Source organism: Protopterus annectens, chromosome 2.part0 (assembly GCF_019279795.1).
Source record: "Protopterus annectens isolate FY-2018-M chromosome 2.part0, PAN1.0, whole genome shotgun sequence".
Taxonomy (NCBI): domain Eukaryota; kingdom Metazoa; phylum Chordata; order Ceratodontiformes; family Protopteridae; genus Protopterus; species Protopterus annectens.
The window spans coordinates 1,937,173,432-1,937,191,978 of record NC_056728.1 but is presented as its reverse complement, the minus strand read 5'-3'; the positions used below and the strand labels follow the sequence as shown (position 1 = coordinate 1,937,191,978).

The window sequence follows — 18,547 nt, the reverse complement described above, 5'->3', positions numbered from 1 at the left end:
TAGTATCTCTGAGGAGCAGGTCTTAAATGCCCTCTCCAAGGCCAAAAACCACAGCCTCTCTAGGACCAGACAACATCCTGGGCTGTGGTCTACATGGGTTAAAACAGGACCTAGCATCACTACTGGGCATGCTTTTCATTCACAGCCTAAATACTGACTTCATCCCAGCAGAATGGAAAACAGCTACAGTAATCCCTTTGCACAAAGGGGGTGCATCCAGAGACCCTGGGAACTATAGCCCCATTAGACTGATCAGCCTTATCTGCAAGGCCAAGGAACAAATCATCATGGACCTTATTAATAAAGATATAGAAAATCTCCATATGCTTGACCCCACCCAGTGTGGTTTTGTCAATGGGAGAATATGCCTGATAAACTTGGTGGACTTCTTCGAGACTGTGACCAAAGCCCTAGACAAAGGCAAATCTGTGCAAACGGTCTACCTAGACTTAGCCAAGGCCTTTGACACAATCCCCCACTCAGACATTATTGATAAACTCACCCAGATGGGTATCAACCCATATATTGTCAGATGGGTTGCAAACTGGCAAACTGATAGAACCCATAAAGTCAAAATAGGGGACTCCATATCCTGCAGCGTACCCTTAACCAGTGGTGTTCCACAGGGATTGGTTCTGGAAATCCTACTGTTTGGAATCTACTTCTCTGAAGTACAGGCAAAAACTAAAGGATTATGGCTGACAACATTTGCTGATTGCTACAAACTGAGAGCAATCATTGAAACCCCTAACAATGTCAATATCCTGCAAAAGGTCTTACGCAGACTAATGACTAAAATTAATGCACAAAAATGCACCATCAATGGCAAAACCCTAAGTACACAGTCAGTGGTGACAGATCTGGGCACGCAGGTCGACATTAACTTTAAGTTTGATCAGCATGTCTCCACAGTGATAAGAAGGGTATATTATATCGTTCATATCATAAGTAAGAACACTGCCTCCAGAAAAAAGAGGTAATAATCCCCCCTGTACTCTTCCTTCATGAGGCAATTAGTAGACTACAATGCTACCTTTGGTATGTTCCTCTCCAAACACCTGCAGCAATTGGAGAGACTACAGAGGTTTTTTACAAAGAAAATTCAGGGTCTTCAAGATCTGACTTATGCGGACAGACTGAAATAATTTTCACTTTACTCTGCTTTGCACAGACTGCTCAGAAGCAACCTCTGCCTTTCATATACAGCAATCTCTGATCCAGCTTTAACAGAAATACTGCACATTCACAAGTCAAATGGTACAAGGGTCACTCCCTCAAAGGACCTTAAACCTGGAATGTGACATCATCAGTACTTGCTAAAGAGACAGACTTGTCTCTCAGAGGTTGCTCCACCTTTGGAACAAGCTTTTGTTCATGTTAAATAAAGTCCTTTGTTGGCACTATTTAAGCACAAGTTGAATAACTGGATGGGTAACTGGAAATTCACCCTGGAGGGTTCTACCTCTGTCCCCTCCTGGACAGGGGCAATAGGTGCTGTCTTTAGTGTCTGCTTGAATCAGGCACCCTTGGGAGCACAGGTTGAACTTGGCTAGGCTTGTAAGGGGCCTGTGGCCATTAGCCAAGTAACTCCTATGATCTTATGAACCTACTAAGTATCAAGCCATCTCATTAAAACTGTTCACCACTCTGTCTACATATCTTTAATTTATTTATCCATATTCATTTCCATTTGCTTTGAACAAATCTTTCTGTATTTTAATCTCTTCTTCATCCTCCTATAACTTCAGCCATCTTAAATCCTATTAATATATATTATGCCTCCATTAGTTTACATGCTACATTTGCCTGTAATACGTATTTGTCTGTACTCTTTACAATCAGCCCCCATAATTTTATTTATTTTACATTTGTTTACCGGGAAAGTCCAGCTGGACAAAAGTCCATTTTCAGCTGAGGCCCTGGGAGAAAAGCTCCAATACAATATAGTACAAAAAGTGAGATACAAAGAGAAATATCATCATACATAATTACAAAGAAACAAAAATATCATGCATAATTACATACTTTAGAGCATGCTAGTATGTTCTAACATTCTAGGTGTGTAGTAGTAGGCAATTGTCAGTGTTGGATATACAAATAAGTATTCTTTAGGAATTAAAGAGACATTGATTGATTAGTCAGTAGGCACTTAGGGGATTAGTAGTTAGGTAAAATAATAGAAAAAGAGAAAGATATTGGGGAGCAACTGTTTGCTCTTGAGTGGAATCCCAGCAGTAGTGCAGCAGTGTGGTTTAACCAAGAGTTACATGAACAATGCCAGTTATTTAAGTAGTGGGTTTTGAGAAGTTTTTCAAATTGGGAAGGAGAGGTGGTAGAGGTTAGGTGTTGTGGGAACGAGTTCCAGGATCTAGCAATAGAGCAGGCAAATAATGATTTGCCAGCATAATTTTTATGTTTGATGACACTTATATGACTTAAATATGTAGATCTTAAGGTTCTGGTGGTTGTATGGTGGTTGATTAGGTTTTGAAGGGCTGGCGTTTTGTCAGGAAGGTAGTAGAGTCTATGTGCTCTTAAGAGTTGTTTAAGAACGAGAAGTTGAGGTAGCTCAAGCCAGTTAAGTTGTTTGAGGGCTATAAAGTGATGGGCTCTATAAGAGGTTTCAGCGGCAAAGCTGGCAATTCTGTTGTAGCATGAATTCATTTTGGTAAGTTCAGTTTGACAAAGGTTGGTTAAGATGGGGGAGGCATAAAGAAGGATGGATAGGAGATGGGCTCTTACAATAGTGGCTTTGGTGTGTTTATTGATGAACTGTCTGTTCCTATATAAGGAGTCCAAGCTTTTTGTTAACTTTCTTGATTGTTTGAGCTATGGGCATGTCAAATTTCAGGTTATTGTCTATCTCTACACCTAGAAGTTTATCTATCCTCATCCATCTGTTTTTAGTTCATAGAGTCCTGTCTTTATCCCTTCCACACAAACCTCTCACATGGCATCGGTAGAGTACCCACCCTCTTATATTTTGAGCTTATCTCAGTACACCTCCCCAAGTATATTACATGCAACAAAGCCAAGGCACACTACTCGATATCCCTATCCTCTCACTCGGTTTATTGTGCTTGACCACCTCGCCAAGAGGCACCACACCTTTCCTTTCCACCATCCCATTTCTTATTCCTGGTCTCTTCTACCAACCGAAATATTTCTACTCATAAATACTTTGTTCTCTCGTCTCTCCCCCAACCTTGATTAACATATATTCCTTTGAATAAACACATAAATGTCACCCATCCCTAAATTTTACAAATGTATTTAAGATCCCTTGCTATTACAATGCCATACCCAGCAATACCATACAATCATCCACAAAACAATGAATCTATCGTCTAACGATCTCTTATTCCCATTTCTGTCAGCCTTGCACTCACTCTTTAAACCAGTCTCTCTATAAAAATTAAAAATAAATGAGATGATGCACCCATTTCATGTCCTTGCTTTTATTACTAACCAGTCTAGTCTTTCTCCATTCACCATGATTTCACCCAGAGACATTTGAACAATGTTATTGCTCTATTTAACCAGCTGCCTTCCTCTGCTACCTGATGTACAACATCAAACACATACTTTACCCTACATTGCCTAAAAAATTCTGTAGATGCATTAAACCAACTTGTTCCTTTCCCTTGTCTTTCATTCCCTCTTTATCCAGACCATAAAATGTAATGTTGTGCTCTAATTACCAGGCAAAGATCTTCCTTCCACCTGTTCCTCCCCATCAGCTTTTATTAAAAATGTCCAACTTTGCTGCCAAAATCCCAGCACAAAACTTTGCATCTGTTTTGCATAGTGAAACTGACCTGTAATTTGCTGGGTGTTTCTTTTCCATTTTTCACTTATACAACAACATCAGTGTATTCTAATGTATGGATTGATCTAGGTGCAACCCATCTAACGTTTCATGCTTATCAAATGGTATAAAAACAGTGCATGCCAAGATTATACATCCTTCATTCTGAAGGAGGTACGGCTCCCTCAAATCTGATTATAAGTATGTATCTGCAGTTGTGGGACTGCGTTCCTGTTCTCCTTTAATCACAGCACAGCCATTTCTGCAGCCAACCCATCTGTTCAGATTCCCATTCAAACTCAAGGAGTCCATATCTATTCCCTTTCAATTTTAGCTTCCAATTCTCATCTGGAAAATACAATTACCATATGATGATCCAAGAACTCCCTCTCCATTACTATTGAATCCAGCACTTCACTTGCTATCTCTCTATCAACAAAAAGTATATTCAATCAGTTTGCCTACCTTTTGTTATTTCATAATTATGTACACCTTTCCCCTCCCCCTTTTTTGATCTCTACACATCCACAAGCCCCGATCTATCCTTCTCATCCTTTGGCACCATATGACTTTCCCTATGAAATTCACAGGCTCTAAAATACCTGCCTATCCCCAGCTCAAGCACCATATTAAAATCACCTCCTTATATCCTTCCTCATTAACCTCCACAATCTTCTCTTAATACTCTTCTAATACCCGTTTCCTTTCTATGTTAGGTTATGATATACTACAACCATGTTCCTACCACCTACCTCTAATCTCCATTTCTCACTTCTGCTTTAGCCATGTCTCTCCTCCTTACACAAAAATCCTCCCTACTTTCCCACCACTTAACATATGTCTCCTCCAAACAGCAAAATCATCTATTTTACATCCACACATGCCTCTTTCTTAATTTCAGTTCTTGACAATTGACAATAACCTCACCCTTCCTCATCATCCTCACAAATATCATGTCTCTTCATCAGAACTACCAAGGACCATACAGTCCAAGTTGCTCTCTTTAATGCCTCTTCTGCCAAAGTTTTTTACCTTCCCTCCACTCCTTCAGAGCTAGGTACAAAGGACTCTAGAGAAGAAATAAATATTAAAAATGTTATGTTTAGGGTATTGTCACATATCCGGGACACAGATAAATGATGAGTGATTCATCACGCATTTAGATAACTTTTGATGATGTATCAAGAGTGCAGATAAACTATACCTCTGCAGTGTTCCAAATATATGTTGTTGTCACACATTATATATTTTAAATTTATTTAAAATATGGAGCATATATACACATTGATCTGTCTGTGTATTTGTTTGTACGTGTGTGTGTGTGTGTGTGTGTGTGTGTGTGTGTGTGTGTGTGTGTGTGTGTGTGTGTGTGTGTGTGTGTGCGTGTGTGAGTGTGTACACAGGGTGTCTGTATATAACACACACATGTACTCAATGTATATATGTGTGTACACATACAGACAGACACACATGCACAAACACTCACAGCTTCCTAGGTGTGTTTGCATATATGTGTGGCAGCTGCTATGATAGTGCCCTTGCATCATCTGTTACTATGTTTATTTTTATTCCTAAAATGTTATAAAAGTTTAACTACAACATTACTGTAATGTGTTTTTAGATAACATTTTGCCTGGTTTAATTTTGTATATTATTTTTATTTATTTATTTAATTATGTATGTATTTATGTATGTATGTATGTATGTATTTTATTTATTTATTTTACCTGAGTAGTGCATGGATGACAACTGACTAATTTTAGGCACAGAAGAGTTGAAACTGAGAATACAAAAAAAATGATACAGTGTAGCTCAGGATGATATAAGCATGTAATGTTTCAGGCATTAGTAAGCAAAGCATGCATGTTTCACATGCAAATTTGCAGACACAGGCTAATAAAAGTGTTTCAGCTATTCTCCACCATAACATGTACAAGCAAGCAAAATCTGAGGGAACTGCTACTCGATGCTAAAAGTGTAAACCTCAAAATGCATTCACTCGAAGCACTCCTTAAAATGAAGAACATCGACATCTGTGTAGTGACAGAGACCTGGTTCAAGGCTCCAGAGAAGACCCCTGCATTACCAGGCTATAATTCATATCACACACTCCCAGAGGTTTGTACAGAATTTTGTATACAATATTTATATTATACACATACAGGAATAAAGACAGGTACAAGAAAGTAGATTGAAATCAGAATGGTGTAGATATCCTTCAGAGGTGAGACAAAAAAACTATGTGGCAGAAATTAAATGTGGCTAAGGGGGACATGATATTGATAAGTGAGAAGGAAGATAGAGGTGAAAAAAACAATTTGAGCATATTTCTGGGAACATTCTAAAGTGAATTATCATGCCAGTATTATCTCACCAAGGAAGACCTCAGCTGACAAACCACATACAACCTTTACATTTTTAGCAGCATTGTAGAGAGTGGACCAAATGGAAGCTGTGCAATTTTGGCAGAGGGGGTGCACTACAGAAAAAGGCTCTCAGAGTATCCTCTACTCTAGCAGATGGTTATTTCATAAATCAAAAAAGAGATTTCCCAAAATGTCCCATAATGGCAGCCAATTCAAGTAGAAAACCATCTAGACAGGTACTACCATATTTGTTTGGTTTCATGCAGTTAGCAAGCCAAATAAAAGCTGGTCACCCTTAATTATATATTGTGTCACAAGCTCTGAATTGTCTATGGAAACTCATGGCATGAAGGAGGTACTTACTATCATTAGGATATTATGAACAGAAAACCAATAAATGAATGAAATGGCTTAAATTGGACTCCATGGCCACTTGCAGAAGACAGACTGGGCTACTGAAGTGACCACTGCCAGAAAGCATGCCTGTCGGGATAAAAACTTTACTTCAGCTGATATGGCTTGTTCACTCAGCAGCAAAGTAAGCCTTGCTAGTTTATACATATGAAATGTATCAGAAAAACACTTACCTTCACATCTTGGAACTGATGAATTCCATACGACATTACCATCATGCATTGTGCAAGTCACTGATTCAGCGCCTTGTGTCTTAATGAAGCCTTCATCACAGTAGAAAGATACAGAACTTCCCAGAAGGAATCTGTCACCAACACGTTTTCCATTAATTGGGATTCCGGGATCATGGCACTCATTTTGGCCAAAAGCTGTGAATACAAGACGAAGATGTGAACTTGAAATTGTTTTTTTTTAATAACAAAGAAAAGAAAATCAGAACTACAATGTAAGTTGACAATACACATTCAAATATCTAACAAAAATGTAGCAACAAAAGCAACCAAAGTAGTCATCCACACATGATCAAATGTAATATTTAGTTGAAGTAATTTTAAAGGTTTTCAAGCACACAGATGGTTACATTTTTGGAGGGAAGTATGTAGCCATTACCCTAATTTGATCATGTGACTTGTTTGAATTTTATTTAAGTAGAGATGTTTTTAGACATTTTTATCTGAAGAAGTCCTGGTTACTAATCAGATGAAAAACGCTTCATTGAATAAATCTTGTGTGGATTACTCCTTTGGTTGCTTTTGTTGCTTTCTTTGGTTTGTTTGTTTGGATTTTTGGCTTCCATCTAAAAAAAGATGTTATGCATTTATTGAATTTCTGCATCATGAAGAATTAAATATATTTAGGTAAATAATGAATGGAGCATATGTACTCAGATACATTAGTACTGAACCAAAACATTATACTGTTCAGATCGCAAAACAAAAATCAGCACACAACATTGCATCATACAGAAACACATGTATACGAACAGAAAAAAGAATGTCAGTTTATTTTTTCATAGTTTGCAATGCATTCTTCCAAGAAAGTAAATTCCTGAGTGTGAAGATTAAACCGTTAAAGCTGTATATATTTTATCACTATATAATCTACATAACATTCTGAAATTTCAGAAAATGAATCATGAACAAGTCATTCAATCAAAAAAGTAAATGAAGTACAGTTGTATAAGTTGCGCTTGTATATAACTGCAGATGCGAATTCTTCACTGCTGCAGTAGCTTATGTGTTGTATCCTGTCATGGATCCAGCACCCACCCAGCTTCCAAAAGCCCTAACTCCTCCCATACTGTAACTCTGGGTGCCTCTAGGCTAATCCCTTTTTGATAGAACTATAAAAACCAACAGAGTGACTAAAAATCTTCAGAACTTTCTTGCCCCAAACGATAAAAAGGGGAACTCATCCTGAATTAACCACAGCTATGGTAACCAATGAAAAAACTAGCCTCAACAACAGCCTCAACAATAAAAGCTATAACCCTCACCAACTATGTACAATGGGGGGGATGGTAGGTGGATGTGGCTACTACAACATCAGCAAAATATTTGAACATTTACTGCTATGGTTAAGTGCAATGTATACAACTGCGCCATTTTTACCATTCTCACTGCTGTAGTATCCTATGTCTAGATTACCAAAACATATCCAATCTGAGAGGACGACATGTACAGATCCAGAAGCTCCTGGGGAGGGTCCTTGCAGAGCCTGATCTTGACCTAGAGAAGGAATCTAGTTTGTAATGCTGTGTAGATGTATGGATAATGGACCAAATTGCTGCCTCTACTATGGGTCTAGACTCTTCCCCCTGCTAATATGCCATCAAAGAAGCTAAGGATCTGGCAGAATGAGCACTATCCCTGCCTTGTACAGTTTTGCCCTGATGAGAGTAACAAAACACAATAGCAGATGGCAACCATATAGAAATAGTATGTTTAGACACAAGTTGACATTTCTTAGTAATAGAATTGGAAAAAAGTAGCTGGTCAGCTTTCCTGAAGGACTTGTTTCTGCCATTGTAGTACTTGAGTTGTCTGTGCACATCCAGGTATGAAGTATCTGTTCTCTCTTGTTTTCTGGATCTGGACAGAAAACTGGCTGAGTGATGGCTTGATTCAAAGTGAACTCTAAGATAACCTTAGGCATGAATGTCGGGTTATTTTGCATAGTGATAGCTTGCTATCTCTATGTAAAACTAGTTAGGGTACTCCCACCAAGAAAGCTTGCAACTCAGGTACTTGCCTTGCGAATATCATAGCAACAAGTATAAAAGTTTTCTAAGTACTGAACCTTTGTTCAGCGAAAGAAGCAGGTTCAAAACATGACAAAGTCAGTTTCTTCAGCACAAAATATGAGATCATAAAATGGAGGTAGTGGGCTGAGAAGGAGTCTCATCTGGAACCACAGTTTCAGAAACTGTTTGACCACAAACAGGTCAGAAAGAAGAGGATTCATGGGAAGACAAGCTGAATTGGCTGCCTGATGCACTTTGATAGAGACAGGCAAAGGGCCAATGGACAGTAAATTCCACAAATATTTGAGCACCAGAGATGCAAACTCTCTAATAAAATGCTGGTTATTGGATATGCACCAACTAGAAAACATTTTCCTTCTGCCAATATATGAATTTCAAGGAGCACACTTTTTTGCATTCTTTAGTGCCTGCTGCACATCTGCATGAAAAAAGGTGCCTAAAGAGGATCAAAATTGAATCCTCAAGATAGACAGTTGCAGATATTTGATGTCAGGGTATATCAAACTCTCCTTGTCCTGTGTGGCAATATCCAGTCTCTGAGGGAAATTGTGGTAATTACCTTTGGTTAATTCTGTAAGAAGGGAGAACCAACTTTGTCTTGGCCAAAAGGGAGTCACCACAGTGATTTTTGTAATTTTTTCTGAATCTTCAGAAATACTTTGGAAATCATTGGAAAGAATGGAAAAGTATAAAGGAACATTCCCAACCAAATATATGAAAGAAAATCTGTTCTCAATGCTTGGTTGCAAGGATTTCAAAAACATAATTGCTCTAGTTGCATTTTTTGAAAGGAGGTGAGGAGATCTATTTGACATATACCCCACATCTGGATCAATTTCTGGATTACCTCTGAACTCAGCTTCCACTCTTGACAGTCTACCAGAATCTGCTGAGTGTGTCTGCCACTGTATTTTGCTCTCATGGAAAGTAGGATGCCTGAAGAGTTAGGGAGTATTGAAAAGAAAACTCCCAAGCAATCATTGCTAAATAGCATAGATGGTATGGCTCAGTACCCCCTTACTTGTTTAAGTATTACATCACTGTGGTGTTGTCTGTAGTCACCTGAAGGTGGTCTCATTCCCAAAGATGATGCAGAGCTTTTATAGCTTGAATTACACACATTTCCTTCACATTTACATGTGTTAATCTGTCCAAATTTTCCCAAAGACCTAGAATTTGAGTCCCATTGAAACTGCACCACAATTGAAATATGAGGCATCTGAAAAAAGGGAATCCTGGGTTGAGAGCCCCCTGATCCCTCTACTACTTAAGTTCTAACTTTACAAAGTCCATCACTTGTATTTGAAACTTTATGGGGTAAAGTGGTTTACTATTGTTTGTGCAAACGACATTCTATCAGCTGCAATGTGCTGAAAAACAGAATGTCGAACGCACAAGCAGTTTTGCAACAGATAGCCGACTCCACTTATGCAAATGTACAACTGCATTTGCATAAGTAGAAATCAGCTATCTGCATGGAGATCGCAGTACAGTAGTGAGTGGAAATTCATCCACACCCCTACTGTAGTGCGATCCCGGAGTTAGAATATATAAGTAGGGGGTGTGGGGGGTGCAAAAACATGATAGCTGTATAGGAGTTTGATTTACATCAGCTCCTATATGGCTATCACATGGTGGTTTTGACAACAATGTTGAACCAAATGCGTCGAGTATTTGGTTCGACATTGTGAGCGGCAGTTATTTGTACTTTCGGTATTACCATTCATTTGAATGGAAAATGTTTTTCCGTTCGAATAAACAATAGTAAACTGGGTAAAGTTGCTGGATGCACATATTTTTGAGGAAACACTGAATCTTTCTCATGTCCAGTCTGGCAAGTGGAATTAATGCTATCATAGACCATATGGCTTAGTATCCTATGGTATTATCCAGCTTAAGCTTGGGACAGATTAGAAAAGTTCAGCAATGCTTGTCTTCGGGTAAAATGGCTTTTTGCATGAGAGTGTCTATAGGTCACCCTTGAAAAATAATCATGTGTGATGGAGTTAGGGTTGATTTCTACAAGATTATCTGAAACCCCAATAAGTTAGGAGGGATGTCACCTCTGTTAAGGACTCCTGGCATCTGGGTAAGATCTCTGCGCAAATAAGCACATTGAGTACACCCTGCAACCTGCAGTGACCCATGGCAGTTTTAAACACTCTTGTAGATAACCCAAAGGGTAATGAGCAGAACTGACAATAAGAATCAGATATGCAAAACTTTAGGAAGCTCCTTAATTTGTTTGACATTAGAATGTGATAGTAGGTATCCTTGAAATCTAAGGTTATCATAAAACACCAGTCTTACAGCAGTGCTAAAAGTGCCTCAAGTGATAATAACTTGAATTTTGGAACCTTCACATAGAAGTTGAGAAAGGAGGAGGAGAATTTATCCAATGCCAGTCGTAACCCTCCTGAATCATCTTCAAAACCCATTTGTCTGAAATTATATGTTGCCAAGCCAGGACACTGATGGTCAGTTGCTGTAAAAAAAAAAAAAATCTAAGTTCTTTTTCTGCCTTTCCTGCAACTAGTCTAATCCAGATACAGATTTTCTGTATCCAGGACTGTTTGTAAGGTTCTGAGCCCTCGCAAGCCTTTCTGTGTTGGAGAGAAGCCTTCTAGCTTATCATTGGGAGTGGTAAGCACTAAGCAGCCTAGCTACCATAAGATGAGTGGTTTCTGGCCCAGATATTGTAGTCTATTAGCCATTTGGGCAGTTTTTTCCATCTTTTTCAACTTTCTGGTTTAAAAGCCCACATTTGTGTTTGTTTCCCACCTTTCTTGTAACTGGTCTAGTCCAGATACAAATATGCGGTATCTAGGAATGTTTGTAAGTTTCTGAGCCCCCCAAGCCTTTCTGTGTTGGAGGGAAGCCTTCTAGATTGTCAGTGGGAGTGATAAGCACTAGGTAGCCTATGTACCACAAGAGGAGTTGTTTTTGGCCCAGAAATTGTAGTTTATTAGCCGTTTGGGCAGTTTTTTCCATCTCTTTCAACTTTCTGGTTTAAAAGACCGCTTTTGAACTTTTCCCACCTTTCCTGTAACTAGTCTAGTTCAAATACAGATTTGCTGTATCCAGGACTGTATATAAGCTTCTGCCCCCCCCCCCAAGCCTTTCTGTGCTGGAGGGAAGCCTTCTAGCTTATCAGTGAGAGTGGTAAGCACTAGGTAACTTATCTACCACAAGAGGAGTGGTTTCTGGCCCAGAAATTGTAGTTTATTGGCCATTTGGGCAGTTTTTCTTTCTCTTTCAACTTTCTGGTTTAGAACTAGTTTAGTCCAGATACAGATTTGCTGTATCCAGGAGTGTTTGTAAGCTTCTGAGTGGTGTCAAAGTCTGCTCTTCAATTTTTCCCTTAGATTTACTAGTTCTCTCCTCTCCTGCACTTTTACTGGCTTATTAGTCTAGCACTTTATCATATTTATTGTAGCAATTATTGTAGCATACAAAAGTGCTACCACCACTAAACGTTCTACAAGGAAACAGCTCCAGTACCTATTATTAATGACCACCCCTCCAGGCATGTCTAAAGATCAGTTCTCTGTGCTTTCTCCTATTAACCTGGGGAACTGGGCATCCTGAGACAATGTAGCAACTGACTTATATACATTGACAACCCACTCCTCTTACCTGCCAGCACTCAGACTTTCGAGAGATGCACTTATATATCCAAATCAAAGCCACACACTCTCCAGCCTAGACTGGAAGATCTGTTCAAGAGGAGAAGTTCAACACTTGCACCACACCACATGGAACACATAGCTCTCCAGAACATACACCAGCACTGTCTTCACATAAAAATACAAACCACACACCCACCTGTGCAGAGGTTCTCAATAAAAATCTACCCAAACAGCAGAGACCTCCAAGGCAGAAACGCACTCGACCACCACAACATTAATCACGAGACCACTCAACCAAAGCTCTTAAGGCAAAACAGCATGCCTAACACACTAGTCATAGGTGACATGATAGTGAAACACACTGATGTCCCACTCACTAGGTTGAATAAGGAGAAAGTAACAGTCAGCTGCCTGTCAGGTGACAGGATCCACCACATAACGTCTGTACTCATGTCCTAAAACAACAGGTACTCTGTCATTGTACATGTGGGTGTGAATGACCTGAGATGTACCTCACTGGACTACATGAAAAGAGACATGGAGGAGCTCTCAGATTATATAGCCCAGGCGGGTATGACCCTATCCCTGAGCAGCATCCTACCATTACCCAGAATGATACCACAGTACAAGCAAAAAATGATTGATTTCAACAATTGGCTTAGTTTTTGGTGTCATTCTAAGGGGATCCAGTATCTGTCTGCCTGGGATGACATGACTGACAGACCTCAATTCTTTGCCAGAGATGGCCTGTATCTGTCACCCCTGGGCTTCTGGATAGTGGCCAAAACTCTTCCACCCCATAATTCCTTTTTTTAGGAGGTGTTCCAAAGACCAAATTACCACCATAACAGCTACAAACAAATGCAATCTGAGGGTCATGCTGCTTAATGCTAGAAGTCTAAATCTCAAAATGCACTCACTTGAAGCACTCCTTAAAATGGAGAACATCAACATTTGTGCTGTAAGAGAGACCTGGTTCAAAGCAGCAGAAAACACCCCTGCACTACCAGGCTATAACTCATTCCACACCTTTTGGCCCCAGAACTTGGACTGAAGCTCCAAAGGCAGTGGTGTTTCCATATTCATAAAGGATGCACACAACTCCAGATTGGTAGCCCAACATAACACATCAGAGATACTTCAGGTGCAACTAATATTGAGTAAGACAGCAAATCAGGTCATAGCCTGCTATAGTTCCCCAACCATGCCCCAAGACTGACACTCCACGTTCCTAAGCACCCTGGAGAATATTAGGGTCCAAACTAACACTCTCATGTTGGGAGATTTCAACTACCCCTCAATTAACTGAGAAAACTACTCATGTATTAATACACTTGCCCAACGTTTCCTGGAATTCATTAATTCCAATGCCCTGGACCAGCTCATTCTTACCCCAACTAGAGGTAGCAACATCTTTGACCTGATAATTACTAACATGGGTGACCATTGCTCTACACCAATAGTCAACTCCTCCATGGTTAGATCCGAACACAAACTAATCACCTTGCAAATCAACCCCCCCCCAAAGGTAACCACCATGAAAAATTTCTCCAACGCTAACTTTGTGCTACTAAAAACAGAGGTAGCTAACTTCATGGCACCCATACAAATGGAGAATAGTTGCATGACCGCTGAATCATATATCAATGCACTGTAAGAGCACGTACACAAATTCATGGATCTCACCATACCCAATAGAACCAAGATACTCTTTTCCAAAAAAAAAGGAAGCCAATCTGGTGGTCCCCTGCCATAAACAAACTCTACAACAGACGCAGGAAACTGATGCAGAATAAGGTGAAGTCCCAAGACTGGAAAAACTCCTCATCAACCTCAACAAAAAGTTCAGATCCCTCATCAAATCCTCTAAAGCTAGCTATGAAAACATAATTGCAGCAGATAGTAAAGACAACCAAAAGGCCTTCTATAATATGTAAAGAATCTCCACGGCAATACCCAGATTTGCTATGAGCTACTGCATAATGGTACCTCCTATACTGAGTCAACAGATATTGCCTATATACTGGCCAATAGATTCAGTGCCAACTTTACCCCTCTCAACCCCTAAGGACCAATCACAATACCAGTATATTGCCAGGCACCCAGTATTACTACTGCACAGGTTAAAACAGCACTGTCCAAGGCCAAGAATACAGTTTCTATGGGACCTGCTAATATCCCTGGATGTGTTCTACATGAACTACAGAGTGAACTGGCACCTCACCTGTGTGCCCTGTTCAATCACAGCCTCATCTCAGGTTTTGTCCCTACCAAATGGCTCACTGCTACAGTCATCCCTCTGCACAAAGGAGGAGCGATTACAGACCTTGGGAACTATCACCACATTAGCCTGACGCGTCTCATATGCAAAGCTATGGAATGCATCATCATGGACCTAATAAACAAGGATATAGGGAATCTCCAAATTCTGGATCCCACACAGGTTGGTTTTGTGAAGGGTAGATCATGGCTGCTCAACCTGGTCGACTTCTGTGAGTCAGTCACCAGAGCTGTGGATTAAGGCAAGGTGGTTCATACAGGCTACCTTGATCTGGCCAAGTCCTTTGATACCATTCCCCACTCAGGAATCATAGAAAAACTTATTAAGCTAGGCATCAACCCATATATCACTATTTGGGTTGCATACTGGCTCACAGATAGAACCCACAGTGGGAAAGTAGCTGACTCCACGTCAGACTGCTGACCAGTCACGAGTGGAGTCCCACAGGGTTCGGTCCTGGGTCCTCTCCTGTTTGGTATCTACTTCTCTGAAGTCCAGGCCAACATGAAGAGACTCTGGCTGACAAAGTTCACAGACGATTGCAAGTTTGGAGCAATTATTAACTCCCCAAGTGATGTTGACATCCTACAGAAAGGCCTCACTGAGACCAATGACTGGTGTCAGAACCATGCCCTTAAGCTCAATGCCAAAAAAAATGTGTCGTCATCACCATTGGGAAAAAACAGTTCCCATGAATTATGACATCAATGATAGTCCACTGAACACAGACGGCATTATAAGAGATCTGGGAACACAGGTTGACAGCAATCTCTCTTTTGACCACCACATTTCCATTATGGTCAGAAAGTCCTTCTATGTGGCACATCTCATTACTAAGGGTTTTGCATCCAGGAAGAAAGAGGTCATTGTCTCCCTCTACTCTTCCCTCATCAGGCCAGTCATCGAGTACAATGCCTCATTTGGGTTCCTGATATACGAGAAACACACACACACACGAAACACACATCACCGACACAACATATTTATTATTGTCCATAAACAAAAACCACACACATACCGACAACGAAATAAACCCCGGGTACACAAACACGAAACCCCATACACTGCACCACAACCAACACCATTAAAAGCCCACAACCCCTAACCCTAACAAAACCCTTACCTAAGCCACTTACCCCCTAACCCCTTAACCGCCTTACACCCCCTCACCTATCTAACCCTAACCCCTAACCCCCTTAACCCTAACCTCCCTACCCCCCCTACTCCTAACTCACCTAACCCCCCCACCCACCCCCCCCCCCCCCCTTACTAACTCCTACCCCCACCGCTCGCCCCCTTAACCCTAACTCCACTAACCCCCCCCTATCCCCACAGACCGTCAATCTCTCACACACTTACCTGCCTACCCCCCGTCCACGTCGTCGATACATACACAGCACAGCCTTTCCCCATGTCGGCATCGGGCGTTGGTGTTGTCATCGTTCTGCCACGATCGCGATTGTCGGTCTTCTTCGTTTTCGATCTTCTGGAGCTCCGAATTCCGCTGTCGGTCTTCTGCGCTGTCGACGAAGTCAGGTAGAACCCTCATTTGGCATGTACCTCACTAGACACCTGCAACAATTGGAGAAGCCACAAAAGTACCTCACAAAGAGGATCCTAGGCCTTAAACAGTTGTCCTATATGGACAGACTCAAAAAACTCCAACTATTCTCTGTCTCACATCACCTACTTAGAGGTGATGTCTGGTTGAATTGCAAATCCATGTCTGACCCAGCTCTGTTAGAAATTCTACAGCTAAATAAATCCCAACCCCTGCACACTACATGCTCCAGAGACCTCAACCGCATTACCACAATCAACAGAACATGTTGGAGGGACAGGTTTGTAACCCAGAGACTCCCCATACTATGGAGTGAACTTCCAATACATGTCAAACAGAGCACCTCACTGGGCCTCTTCAAGAGAAATTTTGATTAGTGGATGGAAATAGAAAATTCACCCCGGGGATCATTACAGTGGCTCTACTTGACAGAGGCACTGGGAACTAAGGTCTGGAGGTACAATGCCAGGGTAATCCTGTAGGCTAGGCTTTTAAAGACTCCAGTCCCATTAGCTTATTACACACCCATGAATCCCCTCTCCAAAATAAATACCCAAAACAAAGCTAGACAATCAGCACACAAGATTTCATTGTCAAAATAGAGAGAGAATTACCTCAGTTAGGTGCCCCATAAAAATCATGTAAAATTAAGTATACAAGTATTGAACACAAACATTCATGTAAATGTCCTATTATGCCCCAGAAATATACTTCCCAACTGTCTACAAATACTCAGAAGAGGAAAGCTAAACATAAAATAAGTGTCAAGGCACTAAAAAGACAGTTTAATCTTTAAAAGCAATTTCAAGAGAGACAGTATAAGCAACTGAGGACCACCTGCCAATATGCCTGAAAAGCTGGCATTCTTATAGTGAAACATCACTATTTTCACAAAATAAAACCACTTAAAAACACTGAACTATATAAAAATATTTATTTTTTATATGGGTGGAAGGGATCCCAAAAGGGGTGTTTTCTTTATGACAGGAAGCCTTGGCTGACTGATGTTACAGGAAAGTCTCAGAGATGCACCTCATAAGATGGCAAGAAAGTACTGAAGATTTTTATTCACTCTGGCTGTTCTAATAGTTCCCTTTAAAAAGGATTAGCATATAGACAGTGACAGTGTGGGAGGGTGTTAGAGCTTTGGGAAGATGACTGGGAGCTGTATCCTTGGCAGTACACAAGCCATAGTTTACTGCAGCAGTGAGAATGATGAACTTAAACAATAGCTGGTAGCTATAAACTTTAAATTTTCTACTGCAATTCTGAGCAGCCATCTCAGTCCCCCTAAGTTTCTGCACCTTCCTTTCATGCCTCCAAAGCTTCCTTGCATTATCTATTTAGATTTACAAACTCTACAGCTATTCTATAATACCTGCGTATTGTTTCACCTACTTGCCAACTGTCTACCGATGTTCTGATATGTATGACTACATACAGAACAATAAGCACTACAAGTTAGTGTGCTGCACAAAATACATTTCTCTCCAAAAGGCCTCAAGAAAACATTGATTTGAGCTACAATGTACAAGCATCCAAAACCAAGAAAAGAAAATGACTCTTAAAAGGAAGACCTTGTTAAAAGTGACATATATTTTTTCACAAACTCTATCATATTTTTGCCCCGCATACACCTCTACTACCCCTACTCACCTCCTACAACATACTCTGACAGTTTCTCAAGTCTTTTTCTCTCATGTTCTCATAAGTATGTGCTCACAAAATATGTAAACAGTGCTCAGTCATTTTATCTTTTTCCCCCATTAAGGTGGAATCACTCTTAAACTACTTTTAAACTGTGTTAACTAATCTACTGTGTAAACTGCCACATATGCATATGTCCTGCATGTCTCTTCATTTATGCCTCTGCATTGTAAATCATTTTTATAAAATTTTGGAGCTTTTCTCTATGGGCCTGCACTGAAAAGGAGTTATGCCTAGTTGGACTATCCAATTAAACAAATGCAAATAAATAACTAACTAAATAATTAATTAAATAAATAAACCTATGTTTGCTGGCAGCATGTCAACTGGCTACCAGAACTTTATCACGGGGAGTTTGGCAATGCCTTACAGTAGTGGTCAGACTTGAAAAAGAATGAAAAGGTGAGTGCTGCGTTTCCAGCACTGCCACCCTCTTCTCTAAATGTGTGCAATCTTGGAGTTGGTCTATAATCAAAGTTACAGGAATATGACCTGAAATCAAGGGTGATGGTGCCCTG

General features: G+C 40.3%; 1 protein-coding gene across 1 annotated transcript in view; it reads right to left on the bottom strand.

Moving 5' to 3' along the window:
• Positions 1–18,547, bottom strand: part of LOC122792903 (CUB and sushi domain-containing protein 1-like) — a 4,548,980-nt gene that overhangs the window by 4,426,567 nt on the left and 103,866 nt on the right. Inside the window, exon 4 of the mRNA XM_044060461.1 lies at positions 6,762–6,956. Coding sequence (XP_043916396.1) covers positions 6,762–6,956 — 195 coding nt within the window. The remainder of the gene's footprint in view (positions 1–6,761; positions 6,957–18,547) is intronic.